At 51.8% G+C, this 17,590-nt stretch overlaps 1 protein-coding gene across 1 annotated transcript; it reads left to right on the top strand.

Annotated features, from left to right (window-relative positions):
- Nucleotides 1-177: 177 nt before the first annotated feature.
- Loxl3 (lysyl oxidase like 3) lies at nucleotides 178-17,515 on the top strand. Its single transcript, XM_059258024.1, has 14 exons — nucleotides 178-266; nucleotides 1,435-1,779; nucleotides 3,377-3,540; nucleotides 4,332-4,546; nucleotides 14,015-14,234; nucleotides 14,560-14,740; nucleotides 14,855-15,009; nucleotides 15,215-15,382; nucleotides 15,514-15,676; nucleotides 15,842-16,085; nucleotides 16,187-16,302; nucleotides 16,376-16,512; nucleotides 16,626-16,737; nucleotides 17,216-17,515. The coding sequence occupies exons 2-14, from the start codon at nucleotides 1,461-1,463 to the stop codon at nucleotides 17,287-17,289; spliced, it is 2,268 nt and encodes a 755-aa protein (XP_059114007.1). The 5' UTR covers nucleotides 178-266; nucleotides 1,435-1,460; the 3' UTR covers nucleotides 17,290-17,515.
- The last annotated feature ends 75 nt before the right edge of the window (nucleotides 17,516-17,590 follow it).

The following is a 17,590-nucleotide window of genomic DNA, read 5'->3' on the forward strand; positions in this document are numbered from 1 at the left end:
GCGCAGGGGGACGGTTGCAGCCAGCTCCACGGGGGAGGGGAAGATCTAGAGGAGGGAACTGGCCTGGCTGGAATGGAGGGAGAAAGCGGAATGTGGGAGGGCTCTAGGGGACGTGGGAGGGACCGACGAAGAGGGGGGAGGAAGGGGGGGTCCGGTCTCCCCTGGCCGAACTTTTTTTTTTTTTTTTTTTTTTTGGAAGTCCTAAAACTAATCTCCAGGACCAGGACTCTGCTTCCAGCCTCTGGGGCTCTGCCTAGGCGAAGAAGGTAGGGGAGTCACTGCAGGCCCGGAGAGGAGTTGGGGATGGAGAGGATGGTGGACCAGGGGGAAAGTTGATTTGGGATGGAGTCGGAGAAGCCAACCAGCTGACAGTTTTATTATTGCTAGAGGAGCGAAACACCAGAGTGGAGAGCTGGGCAGACACTGGGGATGGAGGCTTCAGGGTGCAGCTGGGAGGCTCTAAACGGAACACCAGGGCTTCCAGGCCAAACGCCTCCAGAACAAAGCTGTCTTGTCTGAGTTGGGGGAAGCAATTCTGGGGGCCCCCTTGCCGTGGAGGGATGTTTTCAGCCCTGGATGGAGAAGGCCTGAGCTGAGGAGCCAGCCCTAGCTTGTGGTTGCCCAGTAACAGAAACAGTGGTGTGACGGAAGCTCGGACAACCCCACACCAAACCCTACCCAGCTCGAACCTAGCTCTCCTGGAGCCCCTGACCCCGCAGGGTATTTGGGAGCCCATGTGCTAGGGAGGGTGGCTGAAGGTTCTCCTACCCTGTTTAGCCCAGCATTTCCTGCCTGGGCATCTGCTTCCATAGAAAACCACTAATAGCCCTCTCATTCATCGTTCTGAGATCTCAGGCGGCGTCTGCTCTCCCAGGCTCCCCTTGCCTGTACTGCTTGCTGCCTGAGTCTGCCTGCTTCATGGGTCCCCCTGTCATTTCTCCTGTGCTGCCCCGTGGCCTTTATTCCCTCTCGTGTTTTGTGCCTCTCTGTGTCTGTCCCCAATACTATGCGTTTGGGTTTGTATCCCGTCTATCCATATTCAATGTGTCTCTCACCCTGTGTCTTTCTGGTTTTTGTTTTTTTTTTTCCCTTCATTCCCACAGTCTCCCTTACTCTCACATCCTGTCTGCCTGGGTCATCCTCTCTGTGTGCCTGTTTTCAGTCTCTCTGTTTATCTAGACCATCCTCACACTCTTGGCCTGTAACCCCCACATCCACCCCATGAATGGGAGTAAAATGGTGATGACGGTAATGACGATAATGCTGGTCAAAGGAGGGGAGGGCATTGTGGGACATAACAACTTACAGCGGTTCTATTATTTGCAAAGGGAGAGTCTCCCTCCCTCACCCCCAGTCTGGGTCTCTCAGGCTGTGCCTGTTTTCTTCATGTCCCTACCCTCATTTAGTGCGAATCTCTCCCTCTCTGTCCCTTAGTGCCCCCGCCTCGGGCCTTGCCTGCCATGCGACCTGTCAATGTGTGGTTTCCATGGGGACCGCTGCTGCTGCTGCTGCTGCATTTGCTGTGCAGCTCCAGTGTGGGGTCTCCATCCCCTTCCACTGACCCAGAGAAGAAGGTGGGAAGCCAGGGGCTGAGGTTCCGGCTGGCGGGCTTTCCTAGAAAGCCCTATGAAGGCCGTGTGGAAATACAACGTGCAGGCGAATGGGGCACCATCTGCGACGATGACTTCACACTGCAGGCTGCCCATGTCCTCTGCCGGGAACTGGGCTTCACAGAAGCCACAGGATGGACCCATAGTGCCAAATATGGCCCGGGAACAGGTGAGCAATGCTCTGGGCTAGCCCAGATGTTACCTAAGTGCAGTTCAAGTACAGAGAGAAGAACGCCATGATGGTACAGCCACAGGGACGCGGGACACCAAGACTGGATAGAATTAAGTAAATCCACAGATAATAAACCATCTAACATAGTAATTTCCGGGCCATATGCCCTGAAGCTAGCCCGTGCCTTTCATGAGCCTCCAATGTTCCATGTGCAGAAAAAGGAGAGGGTTGATAAATTCTCTTCTGCAAAGTAAGATTCTGAAAGCCATGCACAAGGACAGCCCAGTGCAGGTGAACCCTGAATGATCCAAGTGCAATTAACTTGATGAGAATGTGAGGTCAGGTGAATGTTGTCTGCATGTCCCATTGCCAGAAGGGGTCACATACCACAGCTGACAAAATCAGGATCCAGGCTAGAGCTAACACTATCAAGCTGGAACTCATGTGGCTCAAGTATGAGTGTGAGGGTTAGGGCACAGTCCTCTGAGGGTGGAAGTGCTCTCAGACCATATGGACTCACAGTGGGGCCGATGGGCGGATATGCGGATATGCGTGCATCCTGGGGTTGTGTTGATCCCCCTGTTCCCAGCAGCTCTACCACTTCCGAGATAAAGTGCCACTTGGAGATGCCACACTTTGAGAGGGACAGTGGGAAGTGGGCTAAGGATGTATGTAGCTCAGAGGTAGAGTGATTGCCCTGCTCAGCCCTCCAGAGAGAAGGAGGGAGGAAAGGGGAGACAGAGGAAGGTGAAACCACTTTCAGAAGCCACGTTTTAGGAGGAATGGCTAAAAAAACCCCAAAAGTCTGGCACAGAAACAAACAAACAAAAAAGCCCCAGTTAGCAATTACATGATGCTGGTGTTCAAATTCAGCAAGGACAGTCTTGGCTGAAGGGTTTTCTGGGTGGCATCAAAGGACTGAGTCAGACCTAGTTGGGGAAAGTTGTAAAGACCCACAAGGACTTTCCGATGGTTATGTGGCCACGTGGGGCAGAAGGGTAAGTAAGCTCTGTTAGACTAGGTGAGGTGCCCCTCACCTAACACTGGCTGAGACACGTACCTTTGAGGAGGCCCCTCCCAGTTCTGAGTGGTCGGTGATACTCAACAGCATCTAGAAAGTAAAAAAAGGATTTCTGTGGCAGCAGGCAACATAGGTATACAGAAAAAAGCCGCAGAGAAGGACGTCAGAGTGAAGTAAAAGACTTCCCAAGTCTCAGGGAGAAGTCAAAATCTTAAGTTACATCGTGCTTTGGAGCCCTGGTCTATTTACATAAAGTATTTGTCTTCTGGCAGCTCCAGTCTGAGAATGATTAAGTATGTACGTACTACGGCAGAGCACTTGGCACACAGTAGGTGCTTACTTATAGCTATTGTTAAATGGACCCTTATTGCTGAGAATTTAAATGTTGGTTCTTGGTTGTTATTATTAATTCACCCTAATCAATTTCTCAGTGTCCCGGATCACCACCAACCTTGTGTCAGCTTATACCCTCTTCCCCTCCAGAGTCCTTACCCCTTCTCCATCTCCAGCCCCATCACTCCCTCATCCTTCTCCCTCAGGCACTCCTCTGTTTGCTCATCTCCCTTTCCACAGGCCGGATCTGGTTGGACAATCTGAGCTGCAGTGGGACTGAGGGAAGTGTGACAGAATGTGCCTCCCGGGGCTGGGGAAACAGTGACTGTACCCATGATGAGGATGCTGGCGTCATCTGCAAGGACCAGCGCCTTCCTGGCTTCTCGGACTCCAACGTCATTGAGGTCTGCAGTACACACACACACACACACACACACACCAAAAAAGCTATGGGGTGGCTGTATGTGATTAGAAGAGACATTATAAAGGGATCCTGTAAGCCTTTATAGGATAATGTGGGTTTCCGGGAAATTTGGAAGGCGGGGGCCCAATGAGGTGCCGCACTGCCAAATCCAATTTTTAAAAATGTATATGGGTGTTTTGCGGCCATGTACAGTCTGTGTACCCCGTGCATGCCTAGAGTAGGCAGAGGCTGGAAGAGGCCACTGGATCCCATGGAACTGGAATTACAGGTGGTTATGAGCTGCCTGCCATGTGGGTCCTGGGAATTGAACCCCGGGTCCTCTGGAAGAACTCTAGCCCCCAAATCCAATTATTTTAAGTATTCACACTGGAGTTACTAAACCTGGCATGAGCCTCTCCAGTTTCATTCCTGGCCACCTGTCCCTCTCCTCCAACGTTTCTCCTCTCCTTCAAACTCTTTCTTACTTTTCCCTCTTCCTAAGACACTTCACTGCGAAGCTTGCCTCCTCCTGCTTCAAGCAGATTTATCAAGGCTTCCCTTTCTCAGTGCCTTCGGGCCCTGTTATTACTTCTCGGGCATAGCATATACTCTGCTACTGTCACACTGCCGTCTGGGGCACATCCCCCATCTAGGCAGCGGGCCTGGCATCGTCCTTGTTAGCCCTGTCTCAGTGGTCCCACCCTTGGGTTTTACAGCAGACACAATCGGGGCTCCTTCGGGGTGGCACGGCACGGCTGCTGGAGCTCTCCTCTGCCTTTGGTCCCATCTCAGGTGGAGCATCACCTGCAAGTGGAGGAGGTGCGACTCCGACCCGCCGTGGACTGGGGCAGGCGACCCCTGCCTGTGACTGAGGGCCTGGTTGAAGTCAGGCTTCCCGAGGGCTGGTCGCAAGTGTGTGACGAAGGCTGGAGTGCCCACAACAGCCACGTGGTCTGCGGTATGCTGGGCTTCCCTGGAGAAAAGAGAGTCAACATGGCCTTCTACAGGTGCGGGGCCCAGGGGTGTTTGCAGACTTTGGAGAGGATGAGGGAGCCTGTGGGAAGCCCATGTCTAAGGGAGGGGACGCAGGGAGACTGCTGTGACACAGGCGGCCGGCCGGGAAACCGAGCGTGACCTCGAAGGCTCTTCTTCCCCAGGATAGGAAACAGGCAGACAGGCGAGCGGGCAGAATGCGAGCGCGTGCGGGTGACGTCATCGGTCGGCAGGCAGATTTCTGGGGCCTGGGCGCTGGGGCCTCGGGAGTTCAGAGTTCACAGAGGGTGCGGCTGCCTGTCGGAGGCGGTGCCTGCGGGTGTCTGCACAGGGCTGCGCCTGGGGCCTCAGAGACTGTGACTGGCCGGCGCCGCCGAGTCACCCACCCTAGAGAACGGTTCTGAGCAAAGGGCGGCTTCCTTCCTGGAGCATCTCATTTGGAAGTTTGGATAAACAGCCCACGCTAGTCGGGCAGATACTTGGAGATCTGTTCAGTGTCGATCTGCAACCTGTGTTTGCAAGCCCCAAATGCTCGCTTTCTTCAGCTCTTACTTATTTCCCTCGCCTGCAGGCTTCACGACAGCTAGATGACTTTCCATTGAGCGCACTGCATAAGATGTGACCCAGTGGGACAGGGCATTGTAGGAGTGCCAGTCTTTGAAGAAAGTTGGCGTTTATCTGGTGTTGAACCAGAAAAACGGTTTCAGGTCTTATCTCTGATACGGATAAAGCTGCCTTTTGAACCTGACTATATGCTTGTCAGAACGCGGCGAGAAGCTGTGCTGACATCTGTCTCCAGCCTCCAAATTTAGTGATCCTCCATAGAGAGCTATCATAGTAGTTTGAGTGTAATTTTATCATTTCAGTAATTTTAGATCTCTAAGGACTGCCATATGTTTTCCCTAAATGCTCACAAACTTTCTGTTTAGCAACTTACTCTCAAATAGCATTTGTCTGTAGAGTAAGAAAACTTTATTTTTCTCCCTTTCTTTTTTTCTAAAGTCGGTACATTCTCTAACATCCACTCATTTCCATATTTGCTGGAGTTCTCTTTGTTGTGGTGCCCAAGCACATCCGAAAGTTCTTTCGGCTGCCTGCGGACTGACACCATTTTACAAAAGCTGTGTGCTGTACCTTTATTGTCATCCAGGCTCTGTCTTTCAGGATCCAAACACCAGCTTCTAAAACAGTTGTAGGATTTAAGCCCCAGCTAAGGATGGAGCGAACCAAGACCTAGAGGGTCACTCATCCAGCGTTTATCTGATGCCCCACTCTGTGCTGGCCTCAGTTGTAGACTTCAGAGGTTCCACAGTGAACACAAGCATTCTTCCTCTGGGCACCAGGGGCACCCAGAAAATAAGTGAATTTAGGAAATGGAAGGATGGTGGTGTTACCGTGGCCTCTGTCAGAACGAGGTTCCTGTCCTCTTACTCAAAAAGCTAAAAGAGCGCACACAAATAGCAAAGTCGGAAAGGATTTTGTTCAAAGGTCACGTGGAAGTGTGGAACAGATAGGCTGCAAGAGAGCAAGCAGCAGGCAGCAGGCCACCTGAGCTAGACACCTGGTCACTGCCCAGGGCTTCCTTTTGTGGGCCCAGGAGAAGCAGCTGGTTGTTAAGGGGTGAACCATGGACAGTTTCCTATTTTGATTGGCAGGCTTGGGTTATATAAGCCTTTGTTTACTGCTCATGTCTTTTCCCATGATGCATCTGATTTTAATCATACACACACACACACACACACACACACACACACACACACGTAATCATGCATAGGCATATGATGGTGAATTGGAGCTTTTCCCTAAAAGTATACTCAGAGAACACAGTTTACCCTACTGCACTGGCCCCCAGAACCTGCCTAGGCTGGATAGGCTCACTGCCCTAGTTCCTGAATATGTTCCAGGATGCATTTGCTCCAAAAAGGGAGTTACTAAGGGTTGCTAGGTCAGCTGTATGCCAGAGTGACCCAGTTGCTTTGTTCAGAGATAGGTGTGCATGCAGCAAGATGCAGGCAGGGGTCCCAGGGTGCCAAGTGCTCTGCTGAGAAAGGGGATGTGTATGTGTTATCTCAGGCCAACTGAGTCCCAGTTTGCTAAGCTAGCCCTGTGTGTGCCTGTCTCAGTGGTGTGCAGGGAGTAAGGGGTAAGGAGGGGGAAGTGGGGGAGACACAGCGGTACAGACAGGTAGGCGAGGAAGAATTGTGAGAGGGGGATGGCGAGAAGGCCTTCTTGTCTTCACATTAGTGTGGCTGAGCCGAGTAGACCAAGGACAGCATGGTAGGTGACGTGATACAGGAGGTGGTGGGAAGAACTGGTGAGCTGGGTCAAAGAGGGCCCCGTGGGAGACGGTGGCTTCACTCTGTGAGGTAAGGAGCCATTGGAGGGTTTTGAGCAGAGGTTTTGTTTTGTTGTTGTTTTAATTTTTATTACATCTTTACTGATTTTGAGTGCGCTGTGAGTAGATGGACGTCAGAGGGGGATGTGCGGAGGAGGTTCTCTCCCATGTGGGTCCCAGGGATGGAACTCAGGTTAGTCGTCTAGACAGCAAGCTCCTTTGTATGCTGATCCATTCCACCTGTCCTGTCTCCAGAGGTGTCTTTGTTTTGTTTTCATTTGAGACCACATCGCATGTATCCCTGGCTGGCCTTGAACTCCTGATCCTTCTGCCCCCACCTCCTAAGTGCTGGGGTTATGGGTCTGTATCACCATGCCCAGCTGATGGTTGGCATTTAATCACATTTCCAATCATTACTTTGACTTTGAATTGTTTTATTTTATTATTATTATTATGTGTATATGTTCATGTGTGTGTGTGTGTGTGTGTGTGTGTGTGTGTGTGTGTGTGTGCACTGTGGTGCATGTGGGAAGTCAAAGGACAACTTTCAAGGGTCAGTTGTCTCCTTCCACACTGGATTCCTGGGATCAAACTCAAGTTATTAGGTTTCAATGGCAAAAGCTTTTACCTACTAAGCCATCTTGCCAGCCATTATCCTCTTGATTGCCTTACTCCTTGCTCCGTTTTTGTTTCTTTAAAGATGTGTGTGTGTGTGTGTGTGTGTGTGTGTGTGTGTGTGTGTGTGTTGGCCAGAGGTCAACTTAAGGTGTTTTGGGGTTTTCTTTATTAAATTGCAGGTGTGCACCACTGTGCCCAGTTTTGTATTTATAGTTTTTAAACTTGTTTTGGTGTTCTAGAATATGTGAAAGCTATAGAACTTTAAAGGAAGGAAAGAATGGATCGCTATCAGAACTCTTTGCTACTCTTGTGCAGGTAATGAAACCGAGGCTCCAGGAGCTTCAGTGTTGTGGAAGAAGACACTTCTTTATAAAAGACAGTCTCCCTAAGTAACAGCTTGAACTGGCCATCCCTCTGCCTCAGTTTTGAGTGCTAGGAATGAGGACTTTTTCTACTATGTCTGGTTTGAGAAGTCACTCTTCCGTTCATGTCACTATGGTACATACTTACCGACCTCCGTGCAAGGTGTGGAGAGTATAAAGATGATAAGTGAGGAGGAGGTAGATAGGCACCAGATCACAGGTACAGGCCATGCTAGACCTTCCTAATAAAGGTAATGGGGAGAAGACACTAGAGTGGTTGGTTGTTTGGTTTATTTGTTTGGGAGAGGCACAGGGTCTCTACATAGCCCTAACTGTCCTGGAACTCACTGTGTAGGCCAGGCTGGCCTCAACTCACAGAGATCGAATGCCTCTGCTTCTCAAGTGCTGGGATTAAAGGTGCTACCACATCCAGTTCCAGTAAAGTGTTTCAGTGAAGCTTTGCATGATGATAGTCACCCATAAGCCCAGCAGTCTGGAGCCTACGGCAGGAGGATCTGGAATTCTAGAGCAACTTGGAAACTCTGTCTCCAAAAAAGAGGGGGGAAAAGTGTTTTAATGAAGAGGTCTGTGAGATGACATGATCAGGCTGTGGCCCTGCTTTTTCAAATGGGTTTTCATAATAAAATAATTATGGGACTAGAGAGATGACTCGGTAGCTAAAAGCACTTGCTGTTCCTTCAGAGGACTTGAACTAGTTCCCAGCTCCCACATCAGATCTCACAAACACTTATAACTCTAACTTCAGGAAACCCAATGTCTTCTGGCTTCCATGGATGCCTGCACACACATACCCACACATAGACACACACACATAGACACACATATACACAGACACACACACACAGACATACACATGTAAGTAAATGCAAACTTTTAAATAATTACTTTGATGAAACAAATATCTTTTAAAACAATTAAAAGCTGGATATGTAGCTTGTGCCTTCAAGGTCATCCTTGGCTACATAGTGAGACCCTTCTCAAAAAATACAAGGAGAGATTGCTGGAGAGATTGCTCAGCAGTCAAGAGCCCCGGCTGCTTTTCCAGACCACACAAGGTTCGAGTCCCAGCACCTACACAGTGCTTCACTGCCATCTGGAACTCCAGTTCTGGAGCTCTGATGTTATCTTCTGATCTCTGAGAGCATCGGGCATGCATATGGTGCACAGACACACTGCAGGCAAAACACTCATACACAAAAAACAAATTCACACACACACACACACACACACACACACACACACACACACAAAAGTCATGCCTGATGATGGCATATGTCTGTAATCACAGCACATGGGAGGCTCAGGCAAGGGGATTACAAGTTCGAGACCAGCCTGGACAACACGCAGGGAAGAAAAGTAAATAAACAAAAATGCACACATCAAACCCTAGTGCAGCTTCATACAGTTACTATGTCAAAACATGGGAGCACTCAAGAGAAATGGCAGGCCAGGGACATGGACAAAGAAAAGATATTCAAGGCGACAACAGGGAACGCCATGAACCTCTGCTTAAAAAGCGGATCCGAGGTCTGCGCTCACCAGGTACAGGGATTCCGCCCTGTAATTCTGATGTGTGTGACACAGAGGCAGGAGAATCAGCACCGGTCAAGTTGTAGGCCAGGCAGGGCTATACATCAAAGTCCCTGTCTCAATCCCACACCGCACTTCACTGCATGCCCCACCCCTCCCAAAGGCATACGCAGGATTGGACAGGACAAAGAGGAGCCATAATTAAAGTCTTCAAAATTAAAGAGACAATGAGGAGAAATTGAATTAAGGAAACCTGGAGAAGGAAGTAAGTCAATTTTTGAGGCCAATTTAAAAGATTTACTTCCCTGCAAGCATGTTTGGGAGATGAGCTCAGCTTGTGAATGACCAGGCATGTGGGACTGGAACTTGGGCAGGAAGAAGACGCACAGCCAAACCAAGCTAACGTCCTCAAATATGTAGGTCTCTGTCCCTGGTCCAGCAGTCTCAGGCCTAGACAGTGCCATGCCAGGGCCTTCCTTGGAGAGACCACCCTAGAATCTCTCTCTCTCTCTCTCTCTCTCTCTCTCTCTCTCTCTCTCTCTCTCTCTCTTTCACACACACACACACACACACACACACACAAAGGAGTAAAGGAGGTGCAGACAGCCTCCCGAGGCCTGACCCGAGCTAGTTCTCTGTCCTCCAAATCCCAATGCCCCCCTCTGTAATCAGACTTTCCTTTTGGGCCACCAGCTCACAACTAACAACACGGAGACTTATATTATTAATTATGAAAGCTTTGCCTTAGCTTAGTCTTTTTCCTAGCTCTCTTATAACTTAATTAACCTGTTTCTATTAATCTGCCTTCTGCCAAGTGGCTTGGTTATCTCTTCTCTGTACTGTTCCAGCTTCCTCAGTGTCTCACTGATATCTCATGGGCACTTAGATTCATTCCGAGTTCCTCTCTCTGCCCAAAAGTCCTGCCTATTTTCTCCTGCCTAGCTATTGGCCATTCAGCTCTTTAGTAAATAAATCACAGTGACATATCTTCATACAGTGTAAACAAATATTCCACAGCATCCCTCCTCTGGCCTCCCCTGAGGTTTTCCACAAACCTCCAGACCCAGAAGCCCTCATTCCTTATTTTATTTTATTTTAATTTCAAGACAGGATTTCTCTAGGTAACAGCTCTGGCTGTCCTGGAACTCGATTTGTAGACCAGGCAGGCCTCAAACTCACAGAGATCTGCCTGCCTCTACCTCCTGAGTGCTGGGGTTAAAGGCGTGCGCCACCACCGCCCGGCCCTGTTCATCTGTCTTGATCTAATTTCTAAAGGTCTTGCTACTGGGACACTGTTCTAAGTCCATGGCCTTCACTGAGGCTCACCCCCCTATTCATATGCTAGGACAGCCTATAGGGCCTTGGAAGTAGCTGATGACATCATACTACTCTTGGAATAGTTCTCTATTAGGAAATGAATCTTGGGACCGGTTCTGGCTACATTGGCCTTTTCCACTTGGTTCTACACCAATCCTGACTTGATCTTGTCTTATCCTCACAGAAAGTTGAGGAAGCGAGCGGCCAAAGCCTCGGCCCGACGCCCCAAGCCCCTTGGAAGGTAAAGGGGCAAGAGCCCCGGGACCTCCTGCCAGCCCCTGAGGCCTCAGGAGGTGGATGGATGGATGGAAACCTATCCATGTCCATCCTAAAACCCAATCCTACAGCTTAGGAATGTAGCTGGATCATGGCTGCTCCCAGGGGAGGGAGGGAGGAAAGCATGGGAATGGGTGAGCTTTGATCTTAGGGAACGGGAGGAGGAAGTTACGTGGGAACAGCTGAAGAGATACTTGTGTCTCTCTGTTTCTCCCAAAAGGCTTCCACTGCAGCTTCAGCCCCTGCGGGTTCTTCCTCCTCCCCACCCACCCCCACTTCCAGCTCAACTCCCTTGGTCCAAGAACATTTCCACTCTCCCCTCCCTTGACCTTCCGCTGACCTCTCCTCTCCCTCACCTGGATTTCCATAACTAGATTCGCCTTCAGTGGCACTGATTTCAGTGAGCATCGGGAGTTGCTGACTATATGCCCTCCTTCAGCAGTCCTTATGCGCTCGGAAATCAGTTGCCCTCCCCATACGGTGAACAAGGGGTCCTTCTAGAAGCAGGATGCTTCACTTCTCCTGGGCCACATCCTCACCCACTGCCTCTACCAACATCTTTCTCCTTTTTGCAGAACAATCAACAAGTTTAAAGTCAAACACAAGCCCCGAGTGGGCAGGGGGCCAAGCAAGAGGTAAATGGGTTTGAGTCAGAGGCAGAGAGGAAGCGCGGCGGGCAGGGGCAGGGCTGTAAGCAGGGAAGGGTCCCAGACAGGCCTGTCGGACTGGTGGAACTGAGGAGAGGTGGAGCGGCCGCTGTGACGATCACCTTCCAGATCCTTCTAGAAATGTGAAGTGAGGCACTGTGATGTGAGTCTCTGGGGACTGTGTTAGTCGTAGGACTTTTGGTTCTTGCCCTGTGTGCTTGTCTTTCCTCTGTGAGTTCCAGTAGAATCTAGCACTTCTGACCCACGCCGGCCTCTCCCCACAAGATCACGGTGTGGCCAAGATACGGGTGTTCTCATCCTGCTTTACTTGATGAATGCTTCTTATTTCTGTTTTTTTAAAGTAAATATTACTGGGAGCTGGAGAGATGGCTCAACGGTTAAGAGTGTACACTGTTCTTCCAGGGGACCAGAAGTCAATTCCCAATACCCACATTGGGCAACTCCCAACTGCCTTTGACTTCAGCTCCAGAGGATCCAGTGCTGATGCCCTCTTCTGGCTTCCTCGGGCACCTACAGTCACGTGCACAAACCTACACTCTGACACATACAAATATTTAAAGGGCTTTTTAAAAAAGTAAACATTACCAGTTTACCTGGTGTGGAGGGCAGCCTATGGAACCTTTCCAGGGATGACTTAAGAATCACAGACCCACCTGGCTACTTGTTAATAGTCAGGCATCCAGTTCCATATTTTCTTCCTGACCTCCCTCAGAATTCAAGGGAGTAGGAGACTTCCAATCCTTCCATCCAACTTGTCTCTAAAAGGCAGGCAGCACCACTGAAATCTCCCTGACAACTTCTTTTTTGTTGTTTTGGTTTTCCGAGACAGAGTTTCTTCGTGTAGTTTTGGAGCCTGTCCTGGATCTCATTCTGTAGACCAGGCTGGCGTCAAACTCACAGAGATCCGCCTGGCTCTGCCTCCCGAGTGCTGGGATTAAAGGCGTGCGCCACCACCACCACCAGGCCCTTCTGACTGAGGACCAGAGAAGGCATCCCTTCCGTTGTCCCCTCTTCTCCTCAGCAAGTCCAGCGTCCCCCCACCCCACCCCACCCCCATGGCATGCCTCACTCATGGGCTTCTGTCCTGGTAGCTGTCCAAGAGCTCAGAACTTGATGAGTGTGAGTTCTTGCAGCCCTCTGTGGCTTGAGTCATCTTTGCCCAACATAACTATCCTTTGGTTCCCCCCGACCCCCACATTAAAGCGTGCACTTTATAACCACTTTTTACTGGTTGTAGGGAGAGGGTGAGCGAGAGCTGAGAAGTTAGATGTCTTTTCCTATGAAGGCCTGACTTCAATTTTCAGCCTAACAGAACACTGAGAGTACCTGATCACTTTGATTTTCGGGATCCGTTTATCCTGGGCTTCCAAGGGTATTCTGTAAAGTGTCCTGCTTCCTTTGCCTGCTTTGTGTGTGTGTGTGTGTGTGTGTGTGTGTGTGTGATTCAAGACATCTACAGCTCAAATCGGGTCTTGGGCCATGTTGGCCATTGGGATGTCCATAGGCACCTTCCCTCTTGGGCCATGTGGTCCCTCCAACTTTCGTCTGTCCTGCACTTGTCTTTGTTCCAGAGAGCCGTCACCAGCCCTTTGTACTGCCATCTTCCAGTCTACTCTTACCATAGCTGTCTGCCATATTATGACAGGGCTTCCAACCTGGAGGCCCCTCTGACCTCTGAGAAGCCATTGAGATGCAGACCTCCTCAGGACTTTGCATTTTGGCTCACAGTCATTTGGCTTGTTCAGTCACCTCCTAATAGAAAGGTCTGCTCACTGGCTGTTCAGGCCAGCTTCGTTTGTGCCAGCCGCTCCTTCTGAGCGGTCTCTTCTGGCTTCCCACTCGATTTGCATGGCCGCCTTGGCCTCAGCCTCAGCCTGACCCTCCCTTTGGGTTATTAAGAACAAGATTGCAGCTGGGGGGTGGTGGCACACACCTTTAATCCCACCACTCAGGAGGAAGAGGCAGGCAGATCTCTGTGAGTTTGAGGCCAGCCTGGGCTACAGAGTGAGTTCTCAGTTACACAGAGAAACCCTGTCTCAAAGAAAAAAAAACAACAACAACAACAACAACAAAACAACAAAAACGAACAAGGTTGCTATGAAACCTGGCCACCCTTCCCCTAGGGTTCTGCTGCAGAAAGTCCCCCAAAGACCCTGACTGGGTAGCCAAAGCTCTTTCAGACTACACACTGTCTCTCTACACACTAGCAATCCTGTCTCTCCCAAGGAGGACACAGAAGGGGGAAAAAGAGGGATCAGAGGTCATGAGAAGTTGGGGGCGGGGTGACAGGTGGCTGTGGGGCAGGGAGGCAAGAACTCAGCCTCACCCTACTGCACCTCCCTCCTGTCCCCGCAGGATGCTGGCCCAGAAGCAGCAACACTCCTTTGGTCTGCACGGGGTAGCGTGTGTGGGCACAGAAGCCCACCTCTCGCTTTGTGCTCTGGAGTTCTACCGTGCCAATGACACCAGCCGGTGCTCCGGGGGAAGCCCTGCAGTGGTGAGCTGTGTGCTGGGCCCTCTTTACGCCACCTCTACTGGTCAGAAGAAGCACCAACAGCCGAAGCCTCAGGGGGAGGTAAGACAATGAATGTTTTCATTCTGCTCTACTGGGGATCGAACCCCAGGCTTCACACATGCTAGCTAGGCAAATCGACCATTCAGCTACACTCCCAGCCCAAGACAGTGAATGTGACCTTTTCCTACAGAGTGTGGGAACTCCCTAGCCTGCCCTCTACTAAGAACAGCCCTGACCTTTAAAGACAGGGAACCTTCCCGTGACTATGCCACAGACCTGATGACACCCACTCTGTCATAAAAATCTCACTCATCTCCCCAGGCTACATAGCCCTCCCCAAATTAATGTTTCTATTCACCTCTTTGGGCATGTCTGTCTTTTACAGGTCCGTGTGCGTCTAAAGGGTGGTGCTCACCCTGGAGAGGGCCGAGTGGAAGTCCTGAAGGCTGGCACATGGGGAACAGTCTGTGACCGAAAGTGGGACCTGCAGGCAGCCAGCGTGGTGTGCCGAGAGCTGGGCTTTGGCACTGCTCGAGAGGCCCTGAGTGGTGCCCGGATGGGGCAGGGTGAGGGGAGAGGATGTTCACACTACTAGGGGTACAGTCCTTAGGAAGGTTTGGAGTCCTCTGGGGCATTGACGTTCTAGTTTCAACCTCCTCAGCCCTGACTTCTGACTCTAGGCATGGGTGCTATCCACTTGAGTGACGTTCGGTGCTCTGGCCAGGAATCCTCCCTCTGGAAGTGCCCCTCCAAGAACATCACCGCCGAGGACTGTTCCCATAGCCAGGATGCTGGCGTGCGATGCAATCTCCCCTATACTGGAGTGGAGACTAAGGTCAGTCATACATTCTACTTTGGGTCTTTCTGTCTAGGCCTAGCCTCCAAAACATGGCCTGACTGCATCCAGCCCTTTATCCCAGGCCCAGCCGTCCCACAGCTCCCACATGACCCTGCCATTTGCCAGCCCTTTCTCTGTCTCTGCTCCCTGCTGTCACCCCTAAAGCGTCCCCCTGCACTCCTTCTATTCTGTACCTCTGCAGATCCGACTCAGTGGGGGCCGGAGCCGTTATGAGGGGCGAGTTGAGGTGCAAATAGGGGTACCTGGGCATCTTCGCTGGGGCCTCATCTGTGGGGATGACTGGGGGACACTGGAGGCCATGGTGGCCTGTAGGCAACTTGGTCTGGGCTACGCCAACCATGGCCTGCAGGTAAGTGAGGAGGAAAGGGAAACCCAATCTCTTGTCACCAAAGCTTTGGGCAAAGGACTGTGGAAACAAGTCCCTTGGCCCTGGAAACTGGAACCTATGGCCTCACCAAAACCCCCACCTACATCCCCCAGGAGACCTGGTACTGGGACTCAGGGAATGTAACTGAGGTGGTGATGAGTGGAGTGCGCTGCACGGGGTCTGAGCTGTCCTTGAACCAATGTGCCCATCATAGCACCCACGTCACCTGCAAGAGGACAGGAACCCGCTTCACTGCAGGAGTCATCTGTTCTGAGAGTGAGTGGCGAGTGGGTAGTACAAGCTAGAGAAGCAGGGCTCTGGACCACCCCTCATTTGGCGGGAGACGTGCTGTGATCTGGAGGGGCACTCCTTGGCCATGGGAACCCTGCGTCCCATGGGGACCCTCAGCGGTGACTCCCATCCCTCTCTCTTCTCACGCAGCTGCTTCAGACCTCCTGCTGCACTCGGCACTGGTACAGGAGACTGCTTACATCGAGGACCGGCCGCTGCACATGTTGTACTGCGCCGCTGAGGAGAAGTGCCTGGCCAGCTCCGCCCGCTCGGCCAACTGGCCTTACGGCCATCGGCGTCTGCTCCGATTCTCTTCCCAGATCCATAACCTAGGAAGAGCCGACTTCAGGCCCAAGGCCGGGCGCCACTCTTGGGTGTGGCATGAGTGCCATGGGTGAGAGGGCAAAAGGGGGCCAAAGAGACAGGCAAGGCTACAGGGGATGTGACAAGCCCGCTGGAATCTGGGAAAGAATCACAAGTTCCCTTGTCCCACAGGCATTACCACAGCATGGACATCTTCACTCATTATGATATCCTGACCCCCAACGGCACCAAGGTGGCTGAGGGCCACAAAGCTAGTTTCTGTCTAGAAGACACTGAGTGTCAGGAGGGTGAGTTGGGGCCAGAGCGGACTTAAGCCCAAGCCTAGTCTTGCCCTTCGCTGACATCCAACACTCCCTTCAGATGTCTCGAAGAGGTACGAGTGTGCCAACTTTGGAGAGCAGGGCATCACCGTGGGATGCTGGGATCTCTACAGGCACGACATTGACTGTCAGTGGATCGACATCACAGATGTGAAACCAGGAAACTACATTCTCCAGGTGCCTGGCCTCTGCCCGGGATTTCGAACGTTGCGGTTTGGGGTGGGTGATGCAGACACCTTTGGACCTTAGGGGTGCAGCTGGGTCATCCCAGCATTCTCTCTAACCCACAGGTGGTCATCAACCCCAATTTTGAGGTAGCGGAGAGCGACTTCACCAACAATGCCATGAAATGTAACTGCAAATATGACGGGCACCGCATCTGGGTGCACAACTGCCACATCGGTAGGTGACGGGCGGCCGGGGAGGGAGGAGATCTGGGTGCACAACTGCCACATCGGTAGGTGACGGGTGGCCGGGGAGGGAGGAGGAGGAGAAAGCCTTCATTGCCCAAGTGGCTTCTGCACCTCCCCACCATTCCCTAGGATGGGCACGTGTTCCTGCCGCTGCAGGGAGCCAGCCCCTCACAGTGCCCCTCTACTCTGCAGGGAGCCAGCCCCTCACAGCGCCCCTCTACTCTGCAGGGAGCCAGCCCCTCACAGTGCCCCTCTACTCTGCAGGGAGCCAGCCCCTCACAGTGCCCCTCTACTCTGAAGGGAGCCAGCCCCTCACAGTGCCCCTCACAGTGCCCCTCTACTCTGCAGGGAGCCAGCCCCTCACAGTGCCCCTCTACTCTGCAGGGAGCCAGCCCCTCACAGTGCCCCTCACTCTGCAGGGAGCCAGCCCCTCACAGTGCCCCTCACAGTGCCCCTCTACTCTGCAGGCGATGCCTTCAGTGAAGAAGCCAACAGGAAGTTTGAGCGCTACCCTGGCCAGAGTAGCAACCAGATCGTCTGAAATGCCACCACCTTTTCAGCAAACCACCACTGGCCCCTCAGTGGCAGGGGTCTGAGGCTGCCATTACCTCAGGAGCTTACCACAAGAACCCCTGATGTCAGCAGGCCCATTACACTCATCCACCTATGCTCTACGGATGATGAACTGTTGAACAAAAGTTGGTGCCTCCCTTCCTGGGTCGGCTGTCAGTACCTTTGGCCAGCCATGGAGAATCAGCCAACAGACCCATCGACAGACAGAACACACCACAAAGAACTGCCCCACACGGGATGGGGAGGTCAGGAAGGTCAGCTCCCACAGC

This window comes from Peromyscus eremicus, chromosome 3 (genome assembly GCF_949786415.1).
Source record: "Peromyscus eremicus chromosome 3, PerEre_H2_v1, whole genome shotgun sequence".
NCBI classification, from domain to species: Eukaryota; Metazoa; Chordata; class Mammalia; order Rodentia; family Cricetidae; genus Peromyscus; species Peromyscus eremicus.

Bases quoted from the DNA above. Each gene is read 5' to 3' on its own strand.
- Loxl3 (XM_059258024.1), top strand. From the start codon at position 1,461: ATGCGACCTGTCAATGTGTGGTTTCCATGGGGACCGCTGCTGCTGCTG. The intron at 1,780-3,376 runs GTGAGCAATGCT...CCCTTTCCACAG, and splicing joins CAAATATGGCCCGGGAACAG to GCCGGATCTGGTTGGACAAT. The intron at 3,541-4,331 runs GTCTGCAGTACA...GTCCCATCTCAG, and splicing joins CGGACTCCAACGTCATTGAG to GTGGAGCATCACCTGCAAGT.